The following is a 27,935-nucleotide window of genomic DNA, read 5'->3' as shown; positions in this document are numbered from 1 at the left end:
TATTGATAACAAATGAGCATATACCTCTATTGTCAACCAAATAATCTGCTGGTATATTAGGTTTACAGTTACAAACTAATGTAGCCATTCAATAGAAGTTTGCTTGCTTTCTAATGCTGAAGAATTCCAGATGTTTTTGTTTTTTGCTAAATTGTTCTGTGGTATAAAATATGTCTTTCATTTCCTCTCACACAAAGTCAAGTTTTTGATGTTTCTGGATGTACTGTAGAGTTTTACTAGTTCCAGCAGAAGTTGACTTTGCAGCATACAATACATTTTAATAAATCTAGTAGTTCATCATAACCTAGAAGCATGCTGTAGACGTTAGCTTTCAGAAAAAAAGCACTGACCTTAGTTTAATATTTGGATAGAGTTATCTGTAAAGATTAACGTTCATTTATTAAAAAAAATATAATATATAGTCTCGTTTGGTGACAACAATGGAACTGTTCCAGTAGACAAACTAGCAACTGTCCTTAGACAAGCAACAATTGCTAAAAATGTGTATTTATTAGTTGGGTAATCATATATTCACATTTTATTTTTGTAAATCATTACTAATAAATCTGCTATTGCTCAATCCCTACAATTAACATGGTCACAGTTCTGACAATCATTAAAACATTCTTGGAGCATTTTCCAGATCCAAATGTTTTTAATGGCAATGATTAATTCCCCACCAAAAACATGTTAAATGTCAAATTTGCTGTTTAAATAATCGACCACATGGAATATACTTTAGCTTGAGATCAAAGATACATCTGACATCAATTTATTAGGTATTAAACGTGTTTTCTGATAGGGATGAAGAAGTACATGTGTTAATTACTACTTGCATGTAAGCGGACTGTACTTCATCTTAAACCTATAATTGTTTTACGAGATGCTATACACGCAGATCCATCCTTGTAAACATTGAATTAGAGATAAATATATTATATGTCACGAGGATGTTACTAAAAGATATTTTAAAAAAATTACGTAATAGGTTCAAGGTTCACTAAAATAAATATGTTCCTATTTTTGAGCTTTCCAGACTTGCTAATAATTCAGATTCAGTCTCCTCTGAAGCATACAGATCTACAGCCTGACAAGAAAATATGTACAAAAATAGCAGCCGGGTTGTACTTTGGCCGGTTATCTGGCTTTCATTGATGGGAGTCACAAATCATTTCCTGGTCAAGAAAGTCAGCATGTGTGTTATATCTAAAATGCTTTAACTGTAAAAATAAAGTGAGATATGAATATCTATAAATGGCATATGTATCTGGTTTTTTGAATCCAGGTTCATAGTGAACAATAAGTATATGGCAATCAGATACCCCCACTAGTACAATATGAAGAACAAACCTAATGTATGTGCAGAATAACCAAAGTCAAGAAAGGAATGTGTTTAATGGTCTTTAAAATTGTAAAAGAATGTATTTTACATCTGAAGAGGAAGGGAGGGAGCCAGCTTGGTAACTCTGACCTAGAAATAGGAATGGTTCTACATTCAGGTGCCAGAGTTCAGCATTATGAATGTATAAACACATCTGGTACATTTAAAAGCTAAATTAAAGTAGCAGTAAAGTGCCAGACGATTACAATGTGTTCCACTTAGAACATCCTAGAGGTTAGTATGGGTTAGTATTGTGCTCCCTTTACACAGGTGTAGATGACAAAGGAAGTAAAAGGTTTCTTGTCCGTGACATTTAGCACCGTAAAAATTCCTCTAGACTTGAGCTACTGCAGTTTCTACAAGTCATGTGTCTTGTATCAAGAATGAAAGTGTTACTGGTTGCTTGCAAAAATTTCCTAATTAAAACTGAGTTTTGGACATAGAAAATATTGGTGATAACAACATTTCCTGTGAATTACATAAAGGGAAACACTTAGGTAAACCTGTCCCCTAACAATATTAAGGAATGAAAATCTTTACAGCAAACTGTCTTCTGCTATACTAATATATGAACACATCTATGATCTAAGAGCTCAAAATCAATTTCAGGGGACAACAAATTGTCAAATAAACTTTCAATGTGTTTAGATATTTTTAAAGGGACACTGTCAAGAGCAATAATAAAGGATGCCATTAATAAATGTCCCTTTAAGATAAACCTGGTTGTCATTGTAACGTATGACTTCAATGCTGTCTAAATAGCTTACCCAACACAAGTATACAAATGCATATCTCTGATCCTTTACTTGCACATTTTTACAGCATGCTTGTTTCAGCACTGGGATGGAAACATATGGAGAGCAGACACAGCCAGGTATGTAGTGTATTTAGGATTGTTTAAAAATTGTAGTGGTGCCAACTGGAGTCCAAGAAAATGTTCACAATTTAAGGTCAGGCAACATTAATGGTTAGCACCACCAAAATGTATTCGTAGCTGAGCTAGCCTTGACAGGCTGTTTAAGGCATTAGGTAAAGCTTAGACTGGTAATGCACAGCAAATAATAGAAATCACAAAAGTCATTCTCCTGTTATACTCCCTTAAGTAATGCAGAAGACATTTTCAATTACATCTAAACATCAATGCAGTAAAGGGCCTTTGTCAACAATAAGTGTTTTCCCTATACAGAACACTACCTTATATTGTACAATTATCTTTACATATCTTCATTCAACAGTGTACACATAGCAGACGTCAGTACTTTTGTACATGATTAGACAAGCAAACAAAATTGCATGAAAAGATCTAAAAAAAACAAAAAAAACAAAACTCTTGATCCTGGTTTTATGAAAATTTAATGTTGAGGCCACCTACGCCACAATCCTCTATTGATGTTCTTATGTTGTATATTTGGAGCGTTAATACCCCCCTGATGGGCTTCCAGACCCCATAGAGACAGAATGATGAGAAAATCCTAAATGTCATAATAGGGACATCTGTTTCAGTGACAAATTATCTAGAGGAGAGATATTCTTACTTTGGAGAGGTTACCTCTCACTTCTTGTTATGTCTCCAGGACACAAAAATGGAAGGGAAATCTGCTTAAGTCAACAAAACACAAACATAGTTCATACTTTAAGATAAACCTTTAAGCTTGTTTTTCTGGTAAATTTAGGCTTACCACAAATAAGGGTTCCTTTCTAGTAGATTTAAGAACCTTTAAGATTTTAGAACTACTACATGTGTGTATGTAGTATATGTAATATATATATTTATTAAGTACTGGACTTTTTTTTGGACGTTTAACTCAAGAAGGTTACACACCATAAAGGGAAATATTTATATACACTTGAAAATCTAAAAAGTATCAAGACAGAAGATTGAAAAAAATACTAATTTTTCATTTGTTTCCTGGTGATCAGCAAAACTTTGACCCACTTTATTAAAATGTATCAAGGTTGGAAAAGATGAACATAGATCACAGGATTTCCTAAAAACTGTTGGCTTTAAGGTGGCAAATGTTTTCAATCTTGAACCAGATCAAAGATGATAATGGTGAGAATTACTAAAAGTTCAGTATATTTGCAGAAGTGGTCTAGGATTGAAAATATTTGCCACCTAATGGCAAACAACTTTTGGGAAATCTAATCCAGGTTTCCTGGATCACCAAAGTTCTCCCCCATGATGCTCTATCTTCCCCAGTCTTGAAGACGCTTAGCAAATCTGGACCACAAAGTCAAAAGAAAGATATCAGCTCCAGTGAGCTCATAAATGATAAATACTACATTTTTATATGATCAATAGGATTGGCTGTTTGAGAAAGAAAGAAAAGCACATTACAGTGTGAGAACAAATGCAAAGAATCATGGGAGCAACAAATTTCACTAGGCGCTAGCGATATTGCATTTGTTTTGCCATGAGACATCAGGAATCTGCAGATATCTGCAAATTAGTACAATTCAATTTAAACTATGGTTCACAGAAAAGCTAAACGCTTACCTCCAAGTACATGTAACTGTTTTTAATTGCATTATTATGAAAATGAAATGTAATAGGTCTTTCACCCAGAATTGCCTAAGATTACTATAAACAATCAATTCTTGTTTTGCTCATTTACTAATTTAAATGTAAAAGCCTTAACTGTTCATTTAAAATATTTAAGTCGAATTACAAACAAAAAAATACATAGAATGTTAATCTTGGCAAATGTCAAAGCTAACATTACTTTTATAGTGCGCTTGGAGCATTAAAATGTATAACAAGTATTCCCCTTGATGTATACTAATTTAAAACAAATACTCAACCACTTTGACTACAAAGCTTAAACAATCTGGATACAGACATGGTGATGGTCCATTACAGTTACAACATGTTGACACATTCTTCATAGTTATCTAAACATTATCTAGAACAAGCAAGAATGATTAGTCTATAGAGATATTTTTGGCAGCAGAATCTCTAAACTTACAGCGAGGACCCTAGACTTCATGGAAAAATGTAATTGAGCACCTGGCTTGGTACACTTACATCACTATGCATTTTCCCACAGAAACATAAGGAAGATATGAACAGTGTAAAAACAACTTAATAAAGTAATACAAGTAATACAGTTCATGGAACTGGCTGCCCAAAAAAAAAAATGGATAGAGTTGGCGACCGCTAGTGAGTTACTTAAAGGTATTTTATCAGTGTCATAAGTTTCTCATCAATCAGCCATGGTGGATTAATGAATGAACAATAGGGAAAGGCCATTGTGATTTTCAATGAAGAGGAGCACAGCCGTGTGAACAGAACGGCAGTCTGTACAGTGTGTACAGCTCCTCTTTTGTTTTTCTGTAACTGGAAATAATCACTAAAGATTGTGTCCAGAAACAATCACCTGATATCTATCTGAATCTGTATGGGGCTTCTCTTTAGTGCTTCTCCTAAAGCGCCAGCAGTGATTCATATCTATTTCTGTACTGAATAGTGCCAAGATAAGGACTTATTAGTGTTATTCAGTATAGTTATACAATTAGCCTAAAAAGATGTAACCCCTAAATGTGGGACAAAGGGACATTTTGTCCTCAGGAGTTGGTTATGTGTGGAGTAGTCCTATTTATAGGATGCCTTACATGCTTTTGAATTGAGGGCGGTAACACTTGTCTTATGTCTCTTGTCCCCATAACTTGTTGGTGAAAAAGAAAAATGCATTGGCTAAAAAAAAAAAAAAAAAAAAAAAAAAGAGATGAGGAAAGTCAGTGAAGAATAACACCAAAAACCTCAAAAAGAGCAGGACAAAGAAAAAGAGAAGAAAAGAGGAAGGGGTGAAAGAAAGGGAGGAAGGGAGCTATCGCAGAGGAAGTGAACTAATTCAGGAGCATGTGTATCACATGGAAAGAAATAAGCGATCTGGCTCTGGTAAAGAATCATCTAAGCAAGGGGACCAAACACATTCAAATTTGTCCATGAAACCTTTTAGGATTGCTCTAATTTTTTGGGTATTCAAGAAGCAGTCCATTTTGTGTTTAACCTGTGCTATTGTTGGAGTAGAAGACCACCAAGCCATAGCCAGACACCTGCAAAAGCACTGCTTGTAGGACAAGGAATAAAGGTCTTCAACCACTGAGGCACCATTTACCATTGCATGAATAATTTATAATTTGACTCAATTGCAGAAGAATTAATACTGCAATTTCAGATTTACTCACAGCCTTCAGATTCCAGGAATCTGCCAATGTCTCTCACCCAGTAGTGCACACATACTAATGGAGAGGGTGTCTGACCTGATAAAAGCAAGGTACAGATTCAAAAAAATCACAACCTTAGCTTACAGTTCTTAATGGCATGTCCCTTCAAAGAAAAATATTTTAGGATATAATACATCCCTGGAGGACACTAAATTATGTAGCTGTAATGAAAAAAATAAAATATGTTATGGTAAAAGAAAACGGGTAAATGGCTGTACACTGGAAAAATCGATCGGACAGCATATCACATATGTAAACCATGGCAGACCCACCAGCTAGTGAGACGCATAGAGGGGGAACCCGAATAAATGTGATAGGTCATAAGGGGGGCCAGTTGTGCAGCAACATAGAAGTTAACAATGTGTGGTAGTGATCAGCCTCCTCTATGTCATAGCTGCAACAGGACCATTCGGGGGACACTAAGACATTTTGATCCCCATCTGAAATTTAAACACTAAGCTTTGCAGGATACATAGAAAATGGGAGGGAACTCAGATTGGCAAAACTGTCAATATGTACAATAATGTAGGTAACCATGTCATGTTAATGTACGAGATCCAGCCCAACCAAGATATCTGGTACCTTTTCAATGTCACAAGGAGTGCACACAAGCAGTGGAGTGATGAAGGAGATGAGACTCAAGTGCAGAAGTCTAAAACCCCAGCGTTAATTGGAGTAATTGGTGTTATCATCACATTGATTGTGATTTATAGTGGTGTTGAATGTTTACTTTTATTTTGCACGGTTTTATAAAAGTTTATTGCACAAATTATGCATAGTTTTTACTACTTTCATCCAGTCTGGGAAGCTATTTGTTTACTTTCATGGTCCAGGGAAACTTATTTACCTCTTTGCTGCTATCTTCAGGCATCTACCAGTTTTTTTGCATTTCAAAATCAAATCACAATGTATGTAGCAATATAAGAAAATATTAGAATTATAATGTCATAGGTCATTTGTAGAATTTTGGATGCTTCAAATTACCATAATGGCAAAAATCAACATTTATTACTACTAGAACATTACTAAAGCATGTAGATAATATGTCTATTTTGGGCTACATCTTTTAAATCACATTATGGCCTGTAGCTATAGATACATGAAAACATCATTAAATTCAAGGACAAAGAAAGATCTTATTCTTGATGACATGCAGACTCCTGCACTCTGTCAAGTCTCATATTTCTTCAGGTTCACTTGTACTTAGCATTGTTTCGTATAGAGCTCCCATAATTGTTACAGTACTTTTCTTCTAGAGAGGTTAAAGAATAGGTCATTCATTAGAGGGGTTCATAGTAAGGCAATTCTCCAGTAGTGGGCCACCAATGCAGGAGTGTACTATAGTGTGTTACACATGTGGGTTTTATGATGCGTGTTAGTACCCACCAGGGAGTTTTCCATCAACCACAACGTTGAATTTCAGGCCCATGAACTATATGCCTATTTTTAAGTGGGACATTTAGTTTGTCTTTTTAGTAGGGTGTTCACAATTTAACTACATTTATTGTGCTATTAAGCACAGAAGTATTACTTGGGTGTAAGTTAAATGCTTACAGCATAAGTTAAAGCCACCCTCCTAACCATAGTCTCACTAAATTAGGTGAAGAAGGATTTAGCAAATATATTGCTATACTGTACAGAATACCAAAAAGTATGCTTGCTTCACAACTGGCTCATAAAATTTTTTAAACACATCTATGCTATTGTATTTAACTTTAGTCTAAGCTCAGGCAGAACACAGAATGTAAATTTAGACAAAAGTACAGTATGTATGGATAATTGCCATTGGGTTCTATATGTTTCTAGCTATGTAATTTACATAGCTATGCAACTTAAAAGTGTTTTACGTTATATCTGATTGGTAAGTGAAAAAAAATATTTTTCAGTGTCAGAAATGTCCAGTGCTTATTTTCCCATGTTATAGTAAAAAGAATTATAATTATACAGAACGGTTAACCTTTATGTTTATGGGTCAGACTAACAGTAAATGACACATTTGAGTATGAAAAGTGGCAACCCTACTTGGGGCACATATCTTGCATGATGTCCCTGGAGCAAAAGAAGCTGCCACTTGCCATGTTTGCTCTGCTTCTGCACCTGTCAGCATTTTAGGTAGGCAAAAAAAAAAGAAAAAAACTGAATGCTGGGAAAGCTGCCTCATTTAGTAGCCTCTGAGGTGTGAAATGGGTGCAACAGTGAATAGTGGTGCAGCTAAGTAGGGAACAACAGATGCAGTTTTTACGGGGGTGGGGGGGGGGTCCAGTTAAGCTAAGGGCAGGGAATGCAAGAGAGCTGTGTGTGGCCCCATCCAACATTTACTATGGCACACGCATCATTGTTTTACTCAGTGAAATGTGTACCAGTCTAAATGTCACAAATTCAGGGATACATAAAACAAACAACCTAGTTTTAGCAGAAATTGCCACATTTTGTGCCCTAGGTTTATACGCAAGTTAAAGTATGTTTCCTGTATTCTCAGATAATAATAGGTCCCTTGGTTTATATTTGAATTAGTTTATATTGAAAGTATTTTTCCCTGACACAGGCTTGTATATCCTTTTCTTACCCACAAAAACAGAGGAAAAACATGAATTAAAAATCCTTTACAAAAAGTAATCCTTTATTTTATACAAAAAAGGGCTAATACCACTTGAGTGTTGCCAAACACATCTTCTTTGGCATGTTTCTTCTGTAATAGAGCAGAGTTCAGCTCCTGGGACTAAAGTATGTATGGCATAAAATAATAAATGAAACATTAATGTGATGGCTGTGAACAAAGGCAGTGCTTAGCTATAAGTGTGCATTGGCCCTTCTAAGAAGTCTAGGAAACCCAAAGAGTTTGCAAGTTTTTGGCAACAGGCAAGCAAGAAGACACATTCCATGAAATTGAAACCATGAAAAAGATTTGTCATGCTTAAAATGAGAGCCATGAGAAAACATGAGGAATAAAGTTTCAGGTAACTGTGCTTGGAAGACTATGGACTGCTAAGCAAAATTGGCTTTACAGTTGTATTTCTGTACTTTTTCAATTATTTGGGGCTTAAACAAGCAGGACTACCAATATAAACTATACGGAGGGAATGTTACCCAGATGGGACAAGTGGTTGAAGGTAGTATACCATTGATAACCCCTACACAGCAGTCCTAAGATATCATGTGAATGTAGTCCATGAAACAGACATCAGACATAGGACCAAAACGTTTGGAGAAACAGCAAAAACAACTATAGAGCGAATTAATTAGACTTAATAAGGCGAAGGTTTATTGCATTTTTATAAATTGACATTAATAAAGAATTTTGACTTTTGGTTAAACTTTGAATTCCTTTTTTTTTTTTTTTGGGGTGGGGGGGTGGCAGAGTTGCAGTCTATATTCTATTGGGGGAGAAATCAATTTACTTCCAATCCTACATACAACGCAAGAATTAAAAGGACAAAATTAGGAGAAATCCCTTTTTAAACAGTTATGACTTAAACAGGTTTTAGTATCACTTCATATTTTGATGTTAGTTGGCTGGTCATGCTGATCACTAGACTATGCCCAGTAATCTTGGAAAAGTATGAACAACTGCAATTCTTCAATTTCTACTACTATAAAACTGGCCTCTCAATATAACTTTCTTTAGCTTCATTCCCTAAAAACCCTTATGACACTTGCTGGAGTGTAATTGTATAGTCTATATAATAGAGTATTTTATTGCTACTGATTACACAGTAAACCACACTATTTAGGATTTTTGCTTTTGACATAAAGTGTTTACCTAGCTGAAAGTATGATGATGGAATTGACTTGAAAACTTCATAATTTCTCCATGAAATAGACTTCGTTAAAAGTAATGCATTTGTGCAAATTGGAAAAGTTGAAACCGCTGAAAAACAAAGCCACAGTGCACTTCTGTTTTCCTCTCTGCCGGGACTCATTCTGAAAATCACTTATTTCCCGTTGTCTGTGATTTATTTAGTCAGACAGCAATTTTTTTCCACCCATGCGGTTTTAAAAGTATAAAATAACACACAGTGTATTTACTCTTGTCTCTTTAAATCTACCTAATGTATAAAATAAGTTCCCCATCATTAAATGCCATACAAAGATTTTATTTTTAGGACTATTTTTAGGATATTTTACTGAACACTTACATATGACTGCTAAATACTGCAAATGATGAGGAAACTATTTGTGGATCAAGCTCAATTGGTCTAGCAATATTGAACTGATTTCACCATAGTTTTATCATCATCATAACACCAACAACATCATTATAACAATCACTGTTTCTGACCATGCTTTCTTATACATGAAAAAACTATAATGGGACATTATAAATACATTTACAAGAAGAGACAGCACTTAAATGAAACTTGAAAAGTCTAAATATACCTTTCATAATGTTTCTTGTGGTGCAAGTCCTACATTTTTCTAACACACACTACTAAAGAAAGAAAGTACTAGGACTAACCAGCATTTTCATTTGCAATATTGCAGGAAGGCCACTAAGAACAAAAACAAGATCTAAAGAACAACAACAAAGTTCAGGACTGGATAGACCTCAACGTTCAAAATCACCCTTTAATGTATTTTTCCTAAATATTAAATATAACTATCTTCACTAACATGGAGCCAATAGGGGGAATTACATTTCACTTGTGGATTCAAAATGATCAACTTCAGAATTCACTAAAAGACTGGTAAAACTGCTCGGTGTTCACATATGGCGGAACAACAAGGCACAAGCATCAAAAAGCAAGCAATTTAACTCACTGATGTGCATGTGATATACAAATATGAGGATGTTCTTACAAAAATTGGAAATAAAATGTAGAATTACCATTCTCAGTAAAGCTTACAAATGTAACGGGAGTTCAAAAGTAGGGTTGGTTGAATTTCTAAAAATTTAATTTCATTCAAATCAATTTTTATTCAACTTTTAGGCAAAATGCATTAATAGTAGACATCATACCACCAGTAGAATTAGGGTTAAATCAGACCTTGTAATTTCAAGGACTTGTCTTACAGCAATGACCCACTGCTTATTACAAGCACGTTGCTAGGGAAAGGGCCTTTCTTTTTGGCTGCAATACTCTCAGTGAACCTTTTTTTCATGTAAAACAAAAAAAACAGAAAAAAGGTTCTTTCATTTCTCCCAAAGTCAAATTTTTTCATTGAAGATTTGATTTATTTCCGAAATCCATTGTGTGCTTTATAAATATGTGACTTTATATTAAGCTGTGGCACATGGTGCAGCCACTCTGCTGCTTTTATAAATGGGTTTTATAACATTGACCATTGCACATACCTGTTTATTGCACAGTTTGTACTGTTTGTAGGCACCAGTACATGTAATGGCTGTAGATCCACGTTGTCCTGCTGGTTTGTCTCGAAGCAGATTGAGGGATGTGGAACCTTGTCTAGTAGCATCAGGGAATAAGTTTTGTGCTATTGGAACAGGTTGGGAATGAGACACATGCTGTCGCCCTGGCTTGCTCTGTCTTCTTCTTCTTGGTACGTTTTGGTCTGTGTCACTTTGTAGTGGCAGTATATAAGGAATTTTTCCATAACCATATGATCCTGGACTGATAGAAGTCCTTGTCCTGTTTCTAGATTGGAAAAACAAGAAAGTACAATGTATTATTTCGGGGTTAGAAATAACAGAATCACGTCATTTAATATGCCCTAAAAACATTTATCTCCTATATGCAGCTTTTCACCCTCCATTGCTTAAATCATCAAGGAGAGAGAGAGGGAACAGAAGAGATAGGAATAAAAAAAAAAAAAAAAAACATTTATTCTGTTCAAATGAAACAGCAACTAAAACAAAATCTTCTTTAAATAACTGCACTAAAATAGTGAATGTTCAAAGATGGTTGGTTGCTGCATTTACTTTAAGTTGATGCACTCTCTTCAATGCTTTTAATAGGCATTCATTTTCTTTCATTATTATTATTTACTGAAAAGTACATATTAGGGATTCTGTGACAAGGAAAAACATGAAAGAGGAAAAACAATTTTTTTTGTTACAAAATAAGATGCACATTAAAATAATCACACAATGTTTTACCCAAACAATGCAGAAATACCCAGTAAAATGTTTGAAAGGGACTGTTGACAGAACAATTAATTAACTATTTCCTGCTACATTTATTTACATGAATGTTAGCAGAGTATTATCATAGGTCAGGAATGCAGCTGTCTCCTTCACCCTGGTACAGCTGTTGTGCTAAGGTTACTGTCCTTAACTTGTGATTTCATTCACACTGCTCACAGACATCCAGATTAGGCAAATATGTACAACTAGCCAAGAAATGTGGAATAGCAAATTCACTTTCACCCTGAACACAATATTCATATTGTTAGTATGAAAAACCCTATTACTGTAATGTACAGTAAATACAGTGGGATCATTGTACCATGAACAAATACATCAAATTGATCTAACAGTGTCATGGTAAAATAAATGCCATATGATATGGCAACAGAATCTTTAATTAAGATAAAGTGTATCTACAGCCAAACTTATTCTTTTTTTTTTCTTTAGCTTGTCCGTGAAAGTGTAAGAATTAAACTTCTAATGACAGAATTAAACGTCTGTATTTCCATTTAAATTACCCTTCTATCTGTCCTACTGACCACCGTCATTAGGGGTAACTTTTATTATGAAAAGCAAAGACTCATTTCATTGCAAAGATTTTCTCTTTCTTCATTTTCCAGAAGTTTAAAGCATCCCTAACTTAAAGATTTTGTTCGCAAAAGTATAGAAGAGTTAGCACTTTAAATGTTAAATGTGTAAACGTTCCCCTTCTATAAGCCATGTTTACTCCACTTGCAATGTGTCTTTGAACTTGTTAGTAAATTTAACTTCTTCAGAAAGACTCTGGTTTCATAGCACAGCCCCCATCTTTGTTGGTATAGTGCCTTTGTCTCTCCTCTTAGTAAATAATCTTTTATGCTATGAAGTGAGGAGGAATGGTGAATATCAGTGGGTGACACTAGAATGATAACCTTGAGTCTACGAGGCTGCTGACATCACATCCAATATGGTCTATACAAATGTGACTTTTACAGTTTACAATCTGCTAATGACACATATATTGTCAAAATAAATGATGTGCCAACAGGGTCTTATAAACGTTCTTTAACCAAAACAAAACAAAAAATGTTTTAGGTATAGATACATTTTTCAAGAAAACATCAGTCAGGCAGAAAAATATATATTCATATATTGTGTACCTCACAACATGCCACTTCATTTTCAAATAGCAATCCTTTCTGTGTGATGTAACTCAATGTTAAGATTCAGTTTTAAAAATTAAAAGGCTACAAAAAGCTGATATTGCTATATACAGTGAGGGAAAGAAGTTTTTGTACGTTTGCCCTCCTTATAGCTGTGAGAGACAGAATAACAACAAAAGATCCCTCTGACAATCTTAGCTCCCTACCTGCATACAGGGAAGACACCAGGGAGGCTGAAATCCTGCTGGTTGATAGGGGGTCAAGTACTTATTTTACTCATAACAATGCACATCAAGCTCTGACTTTTGAGCACTGGGTTTTTGAGGGTTCTTTTGCAGTTATTCTGTCTCTCACAGCTACAATAAACCTACCATTACAATTATGGACTGGTCATTTCTTTGTCAGAGGGCAAATGTACAAAATCAGCAGGGGATCAAATACTTCTTTCCCTCAATGTATCTACATTAATAGTTTTGAAACCACAAGAATGGTCTTGGTATATATATAATTTGGAGTAGCAAATGGACTTAAACTTAGATATTGAGAATGCCAACATTTAGAGAGGCAACCAATACTCCTGACAACTGTGGTTTCTGAAGTATGTCTCTAATAAAGCAAAATAAAGAAAGTGACCACCCCCAGAATTTGCTATTGCTGCTCACATCAGCAGTGAGATGCGAAGCACAATGCAGGACTTCTGCATTGTGCTTCACATCTCACTGCAGATGTGAGCAGCAATAGCAAATTCTGGGGTTGGTCACTTTCTCTTAGTATCACTAGCTGTATTTTTTATCATTGTCTAGATCAGATACAAAAACTTTTATTTACCCTTTTCTAGCAAAAAAAAAAAACAGGTTCCCAAAATTAGCAGAGTTAAAGTTTATGTCCAGACATGCATGTTCCACACATATAATGATGTCTAGGTTAGGGGATAAGTGATCTGCGGTCTTAAGGCACAACTACGAGACAGCCAAAAGGCAGTGTCCACATCACTTACACAATGAATAAGACACCTAAAAAATTACCTCTCTCTTTTTCAGTTATCTAGACTGAATATTTAGGATCTGATGTGCCATTTTATACTCGTCTGGAGTATATTTTTAATATCTCAGCTGCTACATATGTATACAAAGAACAAAGATAAATAAAATACTATTGGTTCTGTCAAGTGTTCATGTGAAAATCTATATATTATGGGTTGTAGGCCAAAGCATAATCTAAGACAACTGTGCTTGGCTGAAAGCCCCAAATTCCTCAGCCAACGTAAGTTTAGAACAGAAAGGCTACAAACCATTATAGGAGTGAAAAAACACATCATCTCCAAACCAAACCAAGCATAATAAAACAGGCAGCAAAACATACACTGGGGTTTGAAGTCCAAATGTATATGGCACTATAACACAACACATACACTGTGGTCGACTGTTTGCCCTCAAGAAGCCACAATAAGAAAATAGAAACAAGCATTGTCAATTCTACTTGTAAAATGTCTATTTAATACTGTCAAAATCTTAATTTTAGTACCAGGAGGACCTAGTAGGTTGAATTGCTGTTCACCTTTTAGTTCGTCTTATCCGTTGTGTATCGCAATTGTGGGGTTTCCTATTTTAGTTAGTTAGCTTTCCAGACCATTTCAACAGTCCTCATCAGAGCTGATGAGGTGACTTGCAATTCTATGAAGCACTTCAACATTACAAGAACAAACACAGTTGAATGTCATTAACTACTTGTACAATTAATTAGATAAACACAGACGTTCACAGATTTAACCACCTGGCGGTTAGCCCAAACCTGGTTCGGGGTAAGAAAACGTGCTAAAATCGTTTACCCCGTACCAGGTTCGGGGTAGCTAAAAATAGAAACAAGCATTACAGTGCAATCTGATTGTCATACAACATTGTTAGACAATCAGATTACAACTGAAAAAAAAACACCTTGTCCCCACAGCTCCTTCGGAGATGTCTTCTCTCTTCCGTCTTTTCCCAGCGTGTGCACTGACAATCTCCGGGGTTTCCCAGGTGACGTCGGTGCATGGGTCGGTAAATGCACCGTCGGTAAGGCGGGGCGGGAAATTCAAATCACTTTGTATTGGATTCAATACAAAAAAGCTGTATTGAGTCCAATACAAAGAAATCTTTATATAATATATATAAAAGTCCTGTATCCAATCCAATACAAAATAATACAAAATATATTTATGTGGTTTTGTCTATAGGTATGTGACGTTGGACTCTGTTTTAAAATTTACCACACTAGGGAGGTGTTTCACAAAAATATAGTAATATACAGTATACAGAATTATTGCATTTTCAGTATTTTTTATTTATTTACGCATTCTTTTCTGATTTTTGTGTTTTTTATTTAATTTTATTATTAGCCCCCTAGCGTTCTAATTCTGTCAGTTTTTTTATGCAAAAAGTGATCCTATTTTTTTTGCATATAAATTTTTGTTTATATTGTGGGCCTGTAATTTTTAGGATTAACTCCTTGGTATGATAGTTATATTTATTTATTATATAATAATCATAAATTATATTATATAACTATAAATAATAATTTTAAAAATTTGTGAAATAATAGACAATGTAATCTTAAAATAAAATATAAAATTAAAAATGTACTTTTATTTTTTTTTCATGTCCTGGACACACCCCCCAATACATCACCACTCGCATCACCCGGAAGAGGACACATCCACCCGGATGATGCGAGTGGGGATGTCCCGCCCGCCTTACCCCGACGCTGGAGCTGCTGCTCTGCATCTCCAGAGAGACGCAAAGCACAATGCAGGACTTCTGCATTGGGCTTCACATCACACTGATGATGCGAGCAGCGGCGTGGCCAGGACCCGGGTGGTATTTAAAAGCAGATTACTCAGTAATCCTGACGGACCGGTGCCCCGGCATCACAGCCGGACAATCTAATCGTCGCTGGAGAGCGGGGCAAAGGTAAGGGGGCTTCTAAAGTTACCCCGAATGTGACTCGGGATTACTGCTTTTTGCATGTGAAAGCCCCCCCCCCGAGTCACACTCGGGATTACCGCTAGGGGGATTAAAGTTAACTTTTTTTTTTTTTTTTTTTACATGATTGTGTGTTTCAAACTTTATTATATTCAGGATATCTACTAGACCCTTGTTCAGACATATTTCTGTAAGTTACAGGTCTACAATTAAAAAAAAAAAAATTTCATGAAAAACAGTGTACTGCTTTTGGTACAGAAATCCAGACATCAGTGAAACGCCCAGGAGGTTAAGGAAATGTCGGCCTGGGTAGGTAAACAAAATACTCTATTTGTCATAATAGTTTTTAATATCACCAATTACTGAAGTTACCCAAGCAGTGAAGTTAACAATACAAAAGACTAAAATACACATTCTAAATTATTTATCATGTTTAAGGTCTCATACCAGATTTGATAGAAAGTAATAATAATATTCTACAAATTATATTGTGGGTTAGCCCAGAGGCATATTACAGTCTTAGGGCTCTATTCAAAAAACAGGGAATCAGACATTCCCTTGCACGAATCTTTAAGGTCCATGTGTTTCAATGGCAGTAAATGATTCCCAACAGGAAACATTTGAAGGAATGTCATATTCCCTGACAGAGCCCTTCGAGTTTTATGTGCTCTTCCATTTGTAAAGTTGACACGGCCAGCTTGTGTCGAACAGTGGAAGTGACTATTCAATAAATACATATGCCATGCTCCTTATACTCATAATTACTGTGCCACATGTGACAGTCGTAAACAAATCAGCTTCTTATAGGTCCATCTTTATGACTGGATACCTTCTTGCTCAAAAGAACTATGAATGGGACTGAAGGCAGGACTATCAATCATACAACCCAATTGTCAAACTTTTCTCTCCTGGGGGTCCCAAGAGAGTCAGGAAAGGTATAACCAGGCAAAGCATGCTTGCACTGCAGGTCTGGAGTCTATTTATAATTGACAGCTGTATTTTTAACCCCACATAAATGCAGTGAATTTGTTTTACAGAAACAATGTTAAGGTGTTTTGGTGTTTTTTCTTACATATTTTAATTCTATTTACTTTACTAAAAATTTGTCTTCCTTAAAAACAGTGGCAATAATAAGTTAAATTCTCAAAGCTTCTTTAGGTCATATTTCCTCGCATTTAGAAAGACACTGCATTTCTCCAAAAAAGCATTACCTTCTTTTAAAGTAAATTGGACTATCACAAAATAGGCACATTACCCTGCAACAATGAAGGCGTTTAAAACATGCAATGAATGTGACTGGAAATACAAACCAAGGCAGCTGTGCAAATTCAATCTTACTGTATACAAGGGAAGTACACTCAAAATTACCTTTAGCATTTTCAAACCAGTTAAGAAACTGTATGCTTTGCTATGCTAGTTTTCAATTGTTGTTATAATTTGCTTTCTCTGGTTCCACCATTCCCTTAATAAGGTAATTTAATAAAACTTATCATTACATGCCTTTCTTCAGGTTCAGTGACATTATTTTCGTGCTTCTCCATGCAATGCAAGCAGATCATGGGTATAGTGGTATAGGCCAGAAGGGTGCTGTGGTACTGTCCACAAATGATACTGGGCCTTCAATATTAAAAAAAAAAAAGAAATCTAATAAATGAAAGGGGTGGGTTAAGGAAACTATGGCTGGGTAGAAAATGGTTGGAAGATGCTGGATGTCCCATAGCCTGAAAAAGAGGTGGGATCCATCTGACTTACTGTAACTTCTATTAGGAACTGTGAAAAGATTACCAAGTACAATGAAATCAGAGAAATCAATTTCAAGACTAAAGGCAAGACTGGAGTTTAACTTTAAAGAAATCTTTTGTTTTCTAGGCAACTTAAAAACTATTTAATATCCCAAAAAATCTATTCTCTAAAAGTGGTTTACTATGTAACCTATTCTGGTCATAAAGGATGTAGCCAGTCCCTGGCCAATTAAATGGCCTTGGATCTTTGCCCGTAATGGAGCAGCAAAACTTTATTATACCTCTGACACACGGTACATTTCCAGACCACTACAATACTTGCAGTAATGACTAGGAAAACCTTAAGTAGAGAAGTAAGCTGACACTGAAGAGTATTACAACACCCTCTGTAATCTTCTGAAGAGCTGCCAAGCTGACGATAAGTTGAGTTTTCTTTCAGGTTTCATAGTCATTTGGGCCTCATAATGAATCATTGTTGGGCTGCGATCTGTGAAGGAAGGTGCTGATTTGCCATGTCAGATCATATCTGATGTCATCCCTCCTGTTGAATTCATACAAGCTCAGCTGTTGCTGTTCTTAAATGAAAATGCTATGGGACAGTAATGCTTATTACTGAGAGTTTATCCCTCTCCTCTGCTGCATAAAATACTGCAAGTGTTTCTGATTTTGTCAAAATGAAACTTGATGTGATGATTTTGCCATTGTTCTTATTGCTATGGTTATAGTAAGCAAGGGGAAGGGGAGTGAATGAAGAAAAGAAATATAAATCACACAAGAATTTGGAATTTCAGATGACTGTATGCACATTTAAGAATGTTTTAAAATGGCCGTTCATTAGATTAAAAAACTATGGCTTGCAATAACTAGCATATGTCCATCAGATATATTTATATATATACACATATATACACATATAACCCCCAATGTTTTTTGCACCTTCCTGGAACAGATGGTCTATGTAGATGTAAAATTTACTTTGACACCATACCTTAACTTGCATAGCTGGAATTATTAGCCATATGGTATTAATATTGAAAGTCTGTTCAAATGTATCCATTTTTTACATAAAAATCAGACTAGTCCCATGCTAGCCCACATTTAAAATGAATAGATTTGTTTTGTTTTTTTTTTTACATAATATTTAAGCAGTCACTATGGATTTTCTAAAGGTGTTCGGACAGTTCACATAGAAAATGAATTCAGCTACACTGGTTATACCGATCATACTATACCCTTTTAGAGACTGATCAGGTATTATACAGATGTATTCTTCTATTTGATTATATTGTATGTAATTTTGTTCCTAATGTTCTGTCTCAATGAGATCCTAATTTAAAAAAAGTTTAAATTAAAAAATGTGAATGTGGTGAAAACTGAAATGAACCTACCACACAGGGAAAAAAAAGTCAGCACAAGACAGCCACAGCTCCACTTCAATAGCTAAGCCAAGTGATTATCCTCTGCAATTCCTCTTGATAAAACATTTTTGTATAGTATGAGGACACTTGCAGCCTAAAAGGAAATAATGTTAAGACAAAAAAAACATACTTGGGGAACGCCTTAGAGATGAACATTTTTTCAAATGAAAAAAATGGAAAAATTAAAAATGTGGATACTTCTCTAGTGTACAGCTTGCACTCTCTTCCAAGCATGGATACTGCGTGGCCAGGACAAGAGGTGACTGTCATTTTAGTAGTAGTAATTGACAAGTTTACATTGTTGTCCTTGATTTTAAACTGGATGATGTAATTGAGATAGGGACTCCTTATGGAGACATAATGAAAGTTTGTTTGTTAAGTAAGAATCTTCCCAAGGAGTGGTTGTCCTAATTTACAATTTTTTAACTTTTTCTGGAAATAGGTAAGAAGTGCTATGCACTCTTTCTTCTGGTTGAGGCCTTCGCTATCTGAGGGCCCCCCTAATAAGATGGGTTTAAAGGTATCTTGAGTCCTATGACTCATGAGAGTAAACTCTCAAAACCATTTTGGGGACAGATCCTGTCTCATAACTATGAGGGTCCACACTCACTGGCATTCGGCCTAGGTTTATACTAATTTTAATATTAATGATAGCTAGTTTGCGTTCCAGTATAAGAACTCCAGCTCTCCAGAATTTTAGCACCAGATGGTTCTATTTAGAGTTTCTCGTAGGTGATCATTCATCAGTTGCGTAGATAAGGTAGTAAACTGTCAAAGCAAAACAGGGGTGTAAAAACACCACATACATTTATGAAGGCTAGACTTCTTAAAATAAGGTAAGAAATATAATATCACATATCATCTCATAGGTTATCAATATAAAAATATAAAATATAGTAAAAAAAATTATATTTAATAGACGTATTATTTTTATATAACTGAATAAATAAATTTGGCTAGTGCATAAGAAAACTAAGGGTTGGAATTATTCTGGTACAACTCAACTACGGTGTACTGTAGAAAAACAAGATATGTAGTTTTCCTTCTGTATGCCATGAAATATTGAAAATGATATTTGTGTAGAAATACTGGGGTTGCCTTTCATGACAGGTTGAGGAAAGGTATAGCCAGGAAGAATCACAAAGCAAATATGCGTTTTCCACAAATCAAGAAGTGTCAGTTGGCCAATTCAGCCTTGAAGTACACACACAGTTAAGTCCATAAATAATTGGACAATCTTTTTGTTCAACCCACTGAATTAAAGTTGAAAGTCTTCAGTTCAACTGCATCCTGAGTTGTTTCATTTAAAACTAATTGTGATAATGTACAGAACCAAAATTAGAAAAAAGTTGTCTCTGTCCAAATATTTATGGACCTATCTATATGTACCAGAAGCCTACCTTGAAAATATGGCAGACAGGTCAAATAGGGAAGAAGCAAGATCTGGGGCAAATCTAAGACATGTTTGCCTGATATATTTGGGATTATATGGATTTGGTGGTGGCATTCATAAACTAGGCAAGCAACAGTGCACTAATTATTATTATTATTTTTATTAATATTATTATTATTATTAATATTAATACAAGATTTATATAGCGCCAACATATTACGAGCGCTGTACAATAAATAGGGGTTGCAAATGACAGACGGATATATACAGTGACACAGGAGGAAAGGACCCTGGCCCGAAGAGTTTACAACCTAGAAGATGGGGATTAATTATTAGTCATAAATGAACAAGTGTATTGCTCTATTGATCTAATAATTTCAGACATAAAATGGTACCTTGACTTGTTTTACTGGTAAGTCCTTCAGAGATGTCAGTTTGAGAACCAACTGTAAAATCCGGAGTCAAAATACTGTACAAAAAGTAAGATATCCATCATGACATATTTGCCTAAACTGAATGGGTTACTGTGGAGTTTGTCCACGGTAATCTAATATGACTTGGTGCTGAGGTTTATCTTACAGGGTCTCACTCTAACAGTGGCTACACTAAACCTTCAAATACATTTTCTGCTTGAATAAACTACACTGCTATTCCCAGGTGTAGTTTACATTGCTATGACAAGTGTAGGTTCCATTAACAAGAACTTCGGCTCATGGGGCTATCCTAATATCCATTTCTTATTGTATCCAAAGTGCCACAGTGCTTCAGCTGTTTTAGATAAGGCTCTTTGGTTTACATAAGAACAGCTGGTTCAAACTTGACAGAATACAATACGTTTGTAGAAATAGTTCTAAACTTTGCAAAACCATAACAATGAACTTTGCTGATGCATATTCTGGTCAGTTAGCTAAATATACCCAAAAGTGTTTTTACACTCTAAAAATACAGACACACACACACACACATATATATATATATATATATATATATATATATATATATATATATACACACACACATACACACGGTATATACACACATACCTTAAAAAAAAAAAAAAAGAGTTTTGATATAGCAGTTCAAAGAATGCAAAAGTACCTTTAAGGTTTGCAGATATAATGTAAGCTAATATCCTGTAAACAATAAAAATTATGTAAATGGATGGGGGGGGGGGGGTGGGCCGGGGACTGGGTCATTCATAATCCATCACAAATTAAGTAGTTAGAGCTGAGATCACATGCTTAGGAATTTAGAGCTTAAGAGACACTGAATATTTTTTTACTAAAAATCTTGATAATGTTCACACAAACCGAGAAATGATTCACTTCAATTGTACAACCATGGGAAAAGAAATTTTCTGTTTTCTTATGACATCCCACATAACTAAATTTTTAAAGTAAACAGGAATTTGCTTTTCATGTGATTGGATAATTGGAGTAAATATTCAAACAAAAATTCTCTAGTAAATCAACCTCCCTATGTTGTTAATATTAGCAAGAAAGTTAGCAGCACGCCATTACTCTGGCACATTATAAAATATTTTATAACAAAGGGACATATCCCGGCATCGAGTAATTCGAATCCTGACTGGGGTTCTTCTTTAAGGATGCTGCTACAATAATGGGTGCTGATACATTAACTCTTGATACAGTGCCAGCAGCACAGCTACATAATCCCTGTTTCTGCTCCAAATACACCTGTTCAAAGTAACTGGAGCAAATAATGAAGTAAATAACTTCCAACAGAACTATCAAACTCTTTATGATTGTTTTTCCATCCACAAGGAAGTACACCACAGACATTTCTAATAAAAAAAAAATGCAAAGCAGTTTCCCATCCCATTCAATTACTGTCAACAGTCATCTCTTGTTCGTACTGGGCAAATTCACAGATAGTATTTGCCTTTACCATGCAACCCCCTCAGCTACAATCTGCTGCCAACCCACCCTAGAAATACCTAGTTTGTACATAGCTGAACAAGTGACACAATCTAATATCATGTGCCTGAAAAGCTAATTGGCAATGAGCCTTTTGTAAATTTCAATCTGATCAACAAGTCAAACTTAAAGTGGAATTTAAGGCAGCGTAGCAGGGGATCAGGCCAGCAGGAAAGTGAATGGAAGGTAAGCATATATTGCTCCAAACCATTTTTTTGGCCATTATGCTCATTCACCTAAAAGATCATGGTTAAACATGAGCATAAAAAAATATTTTCATATGCAGATTTTTTGGTGTCCGCAGTGCTGCATTAAAATTAACACAGACCCCTTGTGTGTATTGCTGAAAACAAGATTGTTTTATTTTACACAATATATTCAGCAAATTTTTGTGTATTTTGCTTAATAATATAGCACTTGCATTATTAAACACTTTACTAGGGGCAAAGGACCACAGTCAGAGTTGCACATACATTTTGTTCCAGTAAAGTGCAAATGTTTAGGTAAAAGACTTTCTAGAGTTAGATACTAAACCACATGCAAGTTTATCATTTCACTTTTCCTGAAAACCTATGACAGCTCTACCCCATATTTTTGTGTATATGATTCTAAAGTCTGGTTTTGTATGGTAAACATGGTTGCGTGATGAAACACAAATTGGTGCTTGATGTATAACCTTGTCAGTGAGCCAAGTCCTCTGAACATGAACTCCATGTCACACTAGAATCACAGGCACCTCACATCACAACGGCTTATCTCTGGCAAAAGTATTACTAGCCGATTATGTTTAACACAAGCCTTTTTTCATTACATCTTGTTAGTGGGTGTTTAGACAAAACTAAGTAGCCTGACTGATAACATGAAAGACCGGCAAATTAGAAGTAATCCAATGTAAACTCTCAACTTCATTCCAGAGATTAGCTGCTTTAGACACTTATTGCACTGTTTGCCTCAGTTTATAACTAAAACCAGGGTCCTCAGTTCTGACAGAGATTTATACACATCAAATTACCAACTTTAAAGTTTAAATGAAGCGATAATAACAGTGGTACCACATCACAAAGCAATAATAAGATTCTCTATAGGATAAACTAGAAGGCCAACACTGAAGGAGTTATTCCCAATAGGAGAACCCTGTTGCTGCCAAAAAATACAATGCACTAGACCTCCAACATTATTTCTGCTATAATAACTAGAGTTGAAGAATGCAAGAAGGAGCTACGTGAAAAGGACAGCAGCCAGCGTGTAGCTGCCAGCAGACATATATCATAATGTAGCAATGGTATACTGGACATCTTTATTATTAAATATGACTGGAACATACCACCTTCATTTAATAGGTAGAAAGTTTTTTCATTGTTTCGACCGCAGGCTGGGACTTTGAACAAGAAAACAAAGCATTTCTCAAGGTAAATTCATTGTTGGAGACTAGCAGGAAAAAACCCTACGAGTGTGGCTTTGCAATAATCTCAAAAAACACCTGCTGGAATTTGTCTTGGCAAAATCCAAGGCAAAAGCTATAGCCAAGCTGAAACACAAATCTAGCTGAAACGGCAGAAAGTATGTTAAACCTTTTGAAGTTTCCTTTTTTTTTTTTTTTTTTCTTTGGAAAAGTCTTTTTCTCACCAACATTTCGTACAGTATGTCCTAAAGGTGTATATTACAATCAGCTTAGACATTAAAATACAAAACAGTACAGTAAGGCGGTAACAGAATAATTTCTTCCCAGAGGAAACCAAAACACTTGATGCTGTCAGTTCATCAACATACATGGAAATAATGTAGAAGATAAAAAACAAGGTTATTAACTATGCTAAATAGGAACTGATGTTTGGTCATCTCAACTTAGTCATCTAAAAACATACAAAAAAATTTCAGAGATTCTTTACTTTCCTTCTGAAATATCATAATTGTACATGCTCTACACAGCCTTAGGTGGGCGAATTGGTAACAGTTTCTAAACGAAAAGCCAACAACCAGATCTGTTCAGACAAATGAGTGGAATGCTGTGACATGATGTTTGGGTTGATACGGATTTAGACATTCCCATGCGTAGCCACCCCAAATTTGATATCATGATAAAAGGTCCCTTTTTTTCCACATTGAGAGGGTGCAAAAACACAGCGTTACGTTAGCCAGGAAAAGTCTGCTATAAAATGGAACCATTGCTATTATTTTCCCTGTTGTTATGTAAAGAATGCTGACAATATGCAGTATCAAGGTATGTCAGACAAGAATTTTTGTGGTGCATTAATGTTCTTGAATGCAATTTTGTTCCATACAGTACCATACACTGGGTCACAGGTCTTTTGCTTTTGTAATTATGATGGGAAAGCTAATCAACTAAAGACAACAAAAAAAAATGCAGTAGATTTTCTAGTTGTATTTAGGTTAAGCAAATTTTAGCATTTACGAACTCTTGTGATAAAAGCCTTGGGGCCTTGGCTAGTCTAATCTTTGTTGCGGAGGATGTGATCCAAAAACATGGGATTCTTTTGAAACAATATGTAAATTGTTTTTTTTTTTTGTTTTTTTTTTCCTGAGGAAGCAGTCATAACCAGGAAACACATACAAAATTTAACCATCCAATAAAGCACTGAATAAGAAAGTAATTAAAATTGCTTTTGTTTTTACCCTAAAAATTGTAACAGTGAGAACATTTAAAGCAAAGCTATGTTTAAGGGACTATATGTTCTGTTTTATTATGTATTGGTGGAACAATACTAACGCAATAACTTTTTATTGTTATTAAAGTTTCTTTTAGTTAAGCAAAGGTTGAATGTGCCAAATTAAAAATCCTTATAGCTTAGTTCAAGTTTTTTTTTCCCATTTCTCTAAAAAAAAAAAAACTAATTATTGGCTAACTATTGTAATTATTAATCATATTAGGCATAGGGTTTATGTCAAGCTTAACCACCCATAGCATTCTCTATGAACCTAAAATATTTAAATATTTACTACACCCTTTAAGAAGCACCACATTTGCACAAGTTGCTCTCATAGATACTTGCACTAACATGCATTTTACCACACTTATGGATGTTTTGTATTATGTTGTGGCATGAATAATTTAAATTAGTACCGCAACACATCTTCATTGGTGGGCAATGCACCTGGTACAGAAGTGCAACTAAGGGTAACCCAGCAGCATTTAAGTGCAAGAAAATTAGCAAAATACCTCATGTCACAAAGCAGACTGCAACGTCATAAAGTGGCATTATTCAAACACCTATGATAATCACAACATTCCTGAATTACTAGACTGAGAAGAAAAACCAATGAATACATTTGGCTGGTCATAAAATAAAGTTTATAGGATTTATCAAGTACAGACCTATACCACCAAGTATGTAATTAACTATGACACACAACTGTGAAAAACAACCTACTGAAGCACAACATTAAAGCTTCAGGGTTCGAAATACATGCAAAAAAAAATACTGGTGTACACAGCGAGCCTTCCAAAAGAGGAGTTTAAAAAAAAAAAAAAAAACAGCCAATTAGGCATCAGCTAAATAAAAAAAATGTATTTTGTTTCTACCTTGGACTACACTATGAAATACAGACCAAACACCTTATGTTACATGCTTCAGTTTCACTGATAAATTATAAACTATGCACTAATTCCTAGGGAATGCGAGGAGAAAAAAATCTGCATGATAGAGCACAAGCCCAAATGGTTTTTGAGGTTGTTACAGCATAGTCATCATGCCAAAAGGCTCTCTTGTGTTACACTTTTGTTGAAATGACAATAAAAATAGGAGGAATATGAAATGTGTTCTTGCAGGGGAGACGAAAAAGGTAGACTGGGGTGTTTTACCAAACAAAATACTAGGAGAGTCCAATACAAACCTATAAAAGTCAGGAAAGAGATTATTATAGATTGATGTTGCATGGTGGTATTTTCTTTACAGACAAAACACAAAGTGACATACTACCTTGCTCTGTAGGCTTAATATGTTATATATACACGCTGAAAAAGGAGCACAAACCTAAAAAAAACACAAACTCTATAATGTTTTGGGATTACTATAACTGAATAAAATACTCAAAAGTACAAAGACCTGTCTAAAGAAAAACTACTGCCAAAATGCAATTTAAAATCAACAGTGAAAGAAAGATATTTGCACAAATCCATTGCCCAATGTTTCACATCTGTTTCAGTCTGGAAATATAGATTTCTACTCAAAATCGATCATTTCCATCAAAGTGGTACCTAGCCTGAAAATTGCATGGTGAGCAAGCAGTTTCTTTATTACAGAAGGGACAGGTTCTTTAGCAATGAAATACATTTGCCTGCCTGTTCATAGTCTTCTCTTTAATGTACACTGTTGTGCATGTGGCTTATATATAGATAACTGGCTGCTGGGAATTTATAAACTCCCAAGTGCATGCCTGAGCTCTTTAGAATAGCCAAATATCCTGAACCCAAAAGGTGAGGGAAGTTCAGTGAAATAAGGATTCAGAATTTCAGGAGTCAGGTACATTTGTTTTATTGCGGGAATGACATCACCTGTCCCTGCGAAAAAGCAGAATCTGTCCACTCAAAATGTTTGTTTTTAATCTAACGTCCACTTTAAAAAGTATGCCTAATAAAGTGGTACTCAAAATATTGATATAAATCCTATATAGAGCAAAAATTGTTAACTGTGACTACACAGGTCTGTGCCTCTTTCCCTATTTACCAAAAGTTACCACATCACTACCTACCTTTCACTCCAGATACATTCACCGGTTTTCTATGAAAAGGCAGCAGTGAGAACAATAATATTGGCCCATACCAACCCTTGCCCTTGTAACAATGATGACTGTCCTTAAGGAGTTCTTACAGAACCCTAAAGAATGGCACCCATAAACATCCTTTCTCCCATCCCAACAACAAGATATGGGCCAAATGACGCATTTGTTTTCAATGCGCTGGTAAAAGGAAGCAGTAGGGCATGAACATTGATCGGCACTGCAAAGAAGGAAAATGAGCCTAGAAATATATTAAGCACATATGGCTGCCCCATATACATACGTAATAAATCATATCTACAACAAAAATTCTAAAACATTGATTTGATTGCATTATTTACATCATGGCAATATAACATGTTTAACTACATAAATTTACAGGCTAACAATTTATTATGGTCCCAATAAATAGACAGAAATTGGCCGCACTACAATTAATGACACAAAAATGTTATGGTTTACATGGTCATACTGCCTTTAAGCTCTTTAACAATATTACTACTACCAGACTCCACATAGTACTGCTAAGTCATTAAATAGCTTTTTTGTACTGAACTGGGGCTGCAGTTTTAATAAAGATCATTAAAAGGTACTTATCTTTATCATCTTCTGCAGACCAATTTTAGCATTAAAACACAAAGGAGCTAGTGTTGTAGCTAGTGATCTTTTAAAAGGAGCTGCACTGTAAAGATTTAAAATGTTTGTAGCAGTATGGAATTTTACTAGCTGCTGTGTGATGGAAATTTTACATTATAACTGTACCACATATGGGAAAGTAGAGAGCACAGGGGTAAATGAAGGTTACAAAGCAACCACATAAGGCTTCTTAGAGAACGCATAAAGGAATTCATAAGCAAATGTACACAACCTGCTCCTCAGAAGTCACGTATAATAATTTATCTTTCCACATGGA

The 27,935-nt window shown here is 35.2% G+C and overlaps 1 protein-coding gene across 1 annotated transcript in view; it reads right to left on the bottom strand.

Moving 5' to 3' along the window:
• The window catches only part of THSD4 (thrombospondin type 1 domain containing 4), a gene marked incomplete in the record, with an annotated part of 385,569 nt that overhangs the window by 270,291 nt on the left and 87,343 nt on the right, over window positions 1-27,935 (bottom strand). The window contains 1 exon segment of the mRNA XM_072402303.1: window positions 10,902-11,202. Within this exon segment, the coding sequence (XP_072258404.1) occupies window positions 10,902-11,202 (301 nt within the window).

The sequence above is a fragment of the Pyxicephalus adspersus genome, chromosome 2 (genome assembly GCF_032062135.1).
Source record: "Pyxicephalus adspersus chromosome 2, UCB_Pads_2.0, whole genome shotgun sequence".
Taxonomy (NCBI): Eukaryota; Metazoa; Chordata; class Amphibia; order Anura; family Pyxicephalidae; genus Pyxicephalus; species Pyxicephalus adspersus.
This window is presented reverse-complemented; position numbering and strand designations above follow the sequence as displayed.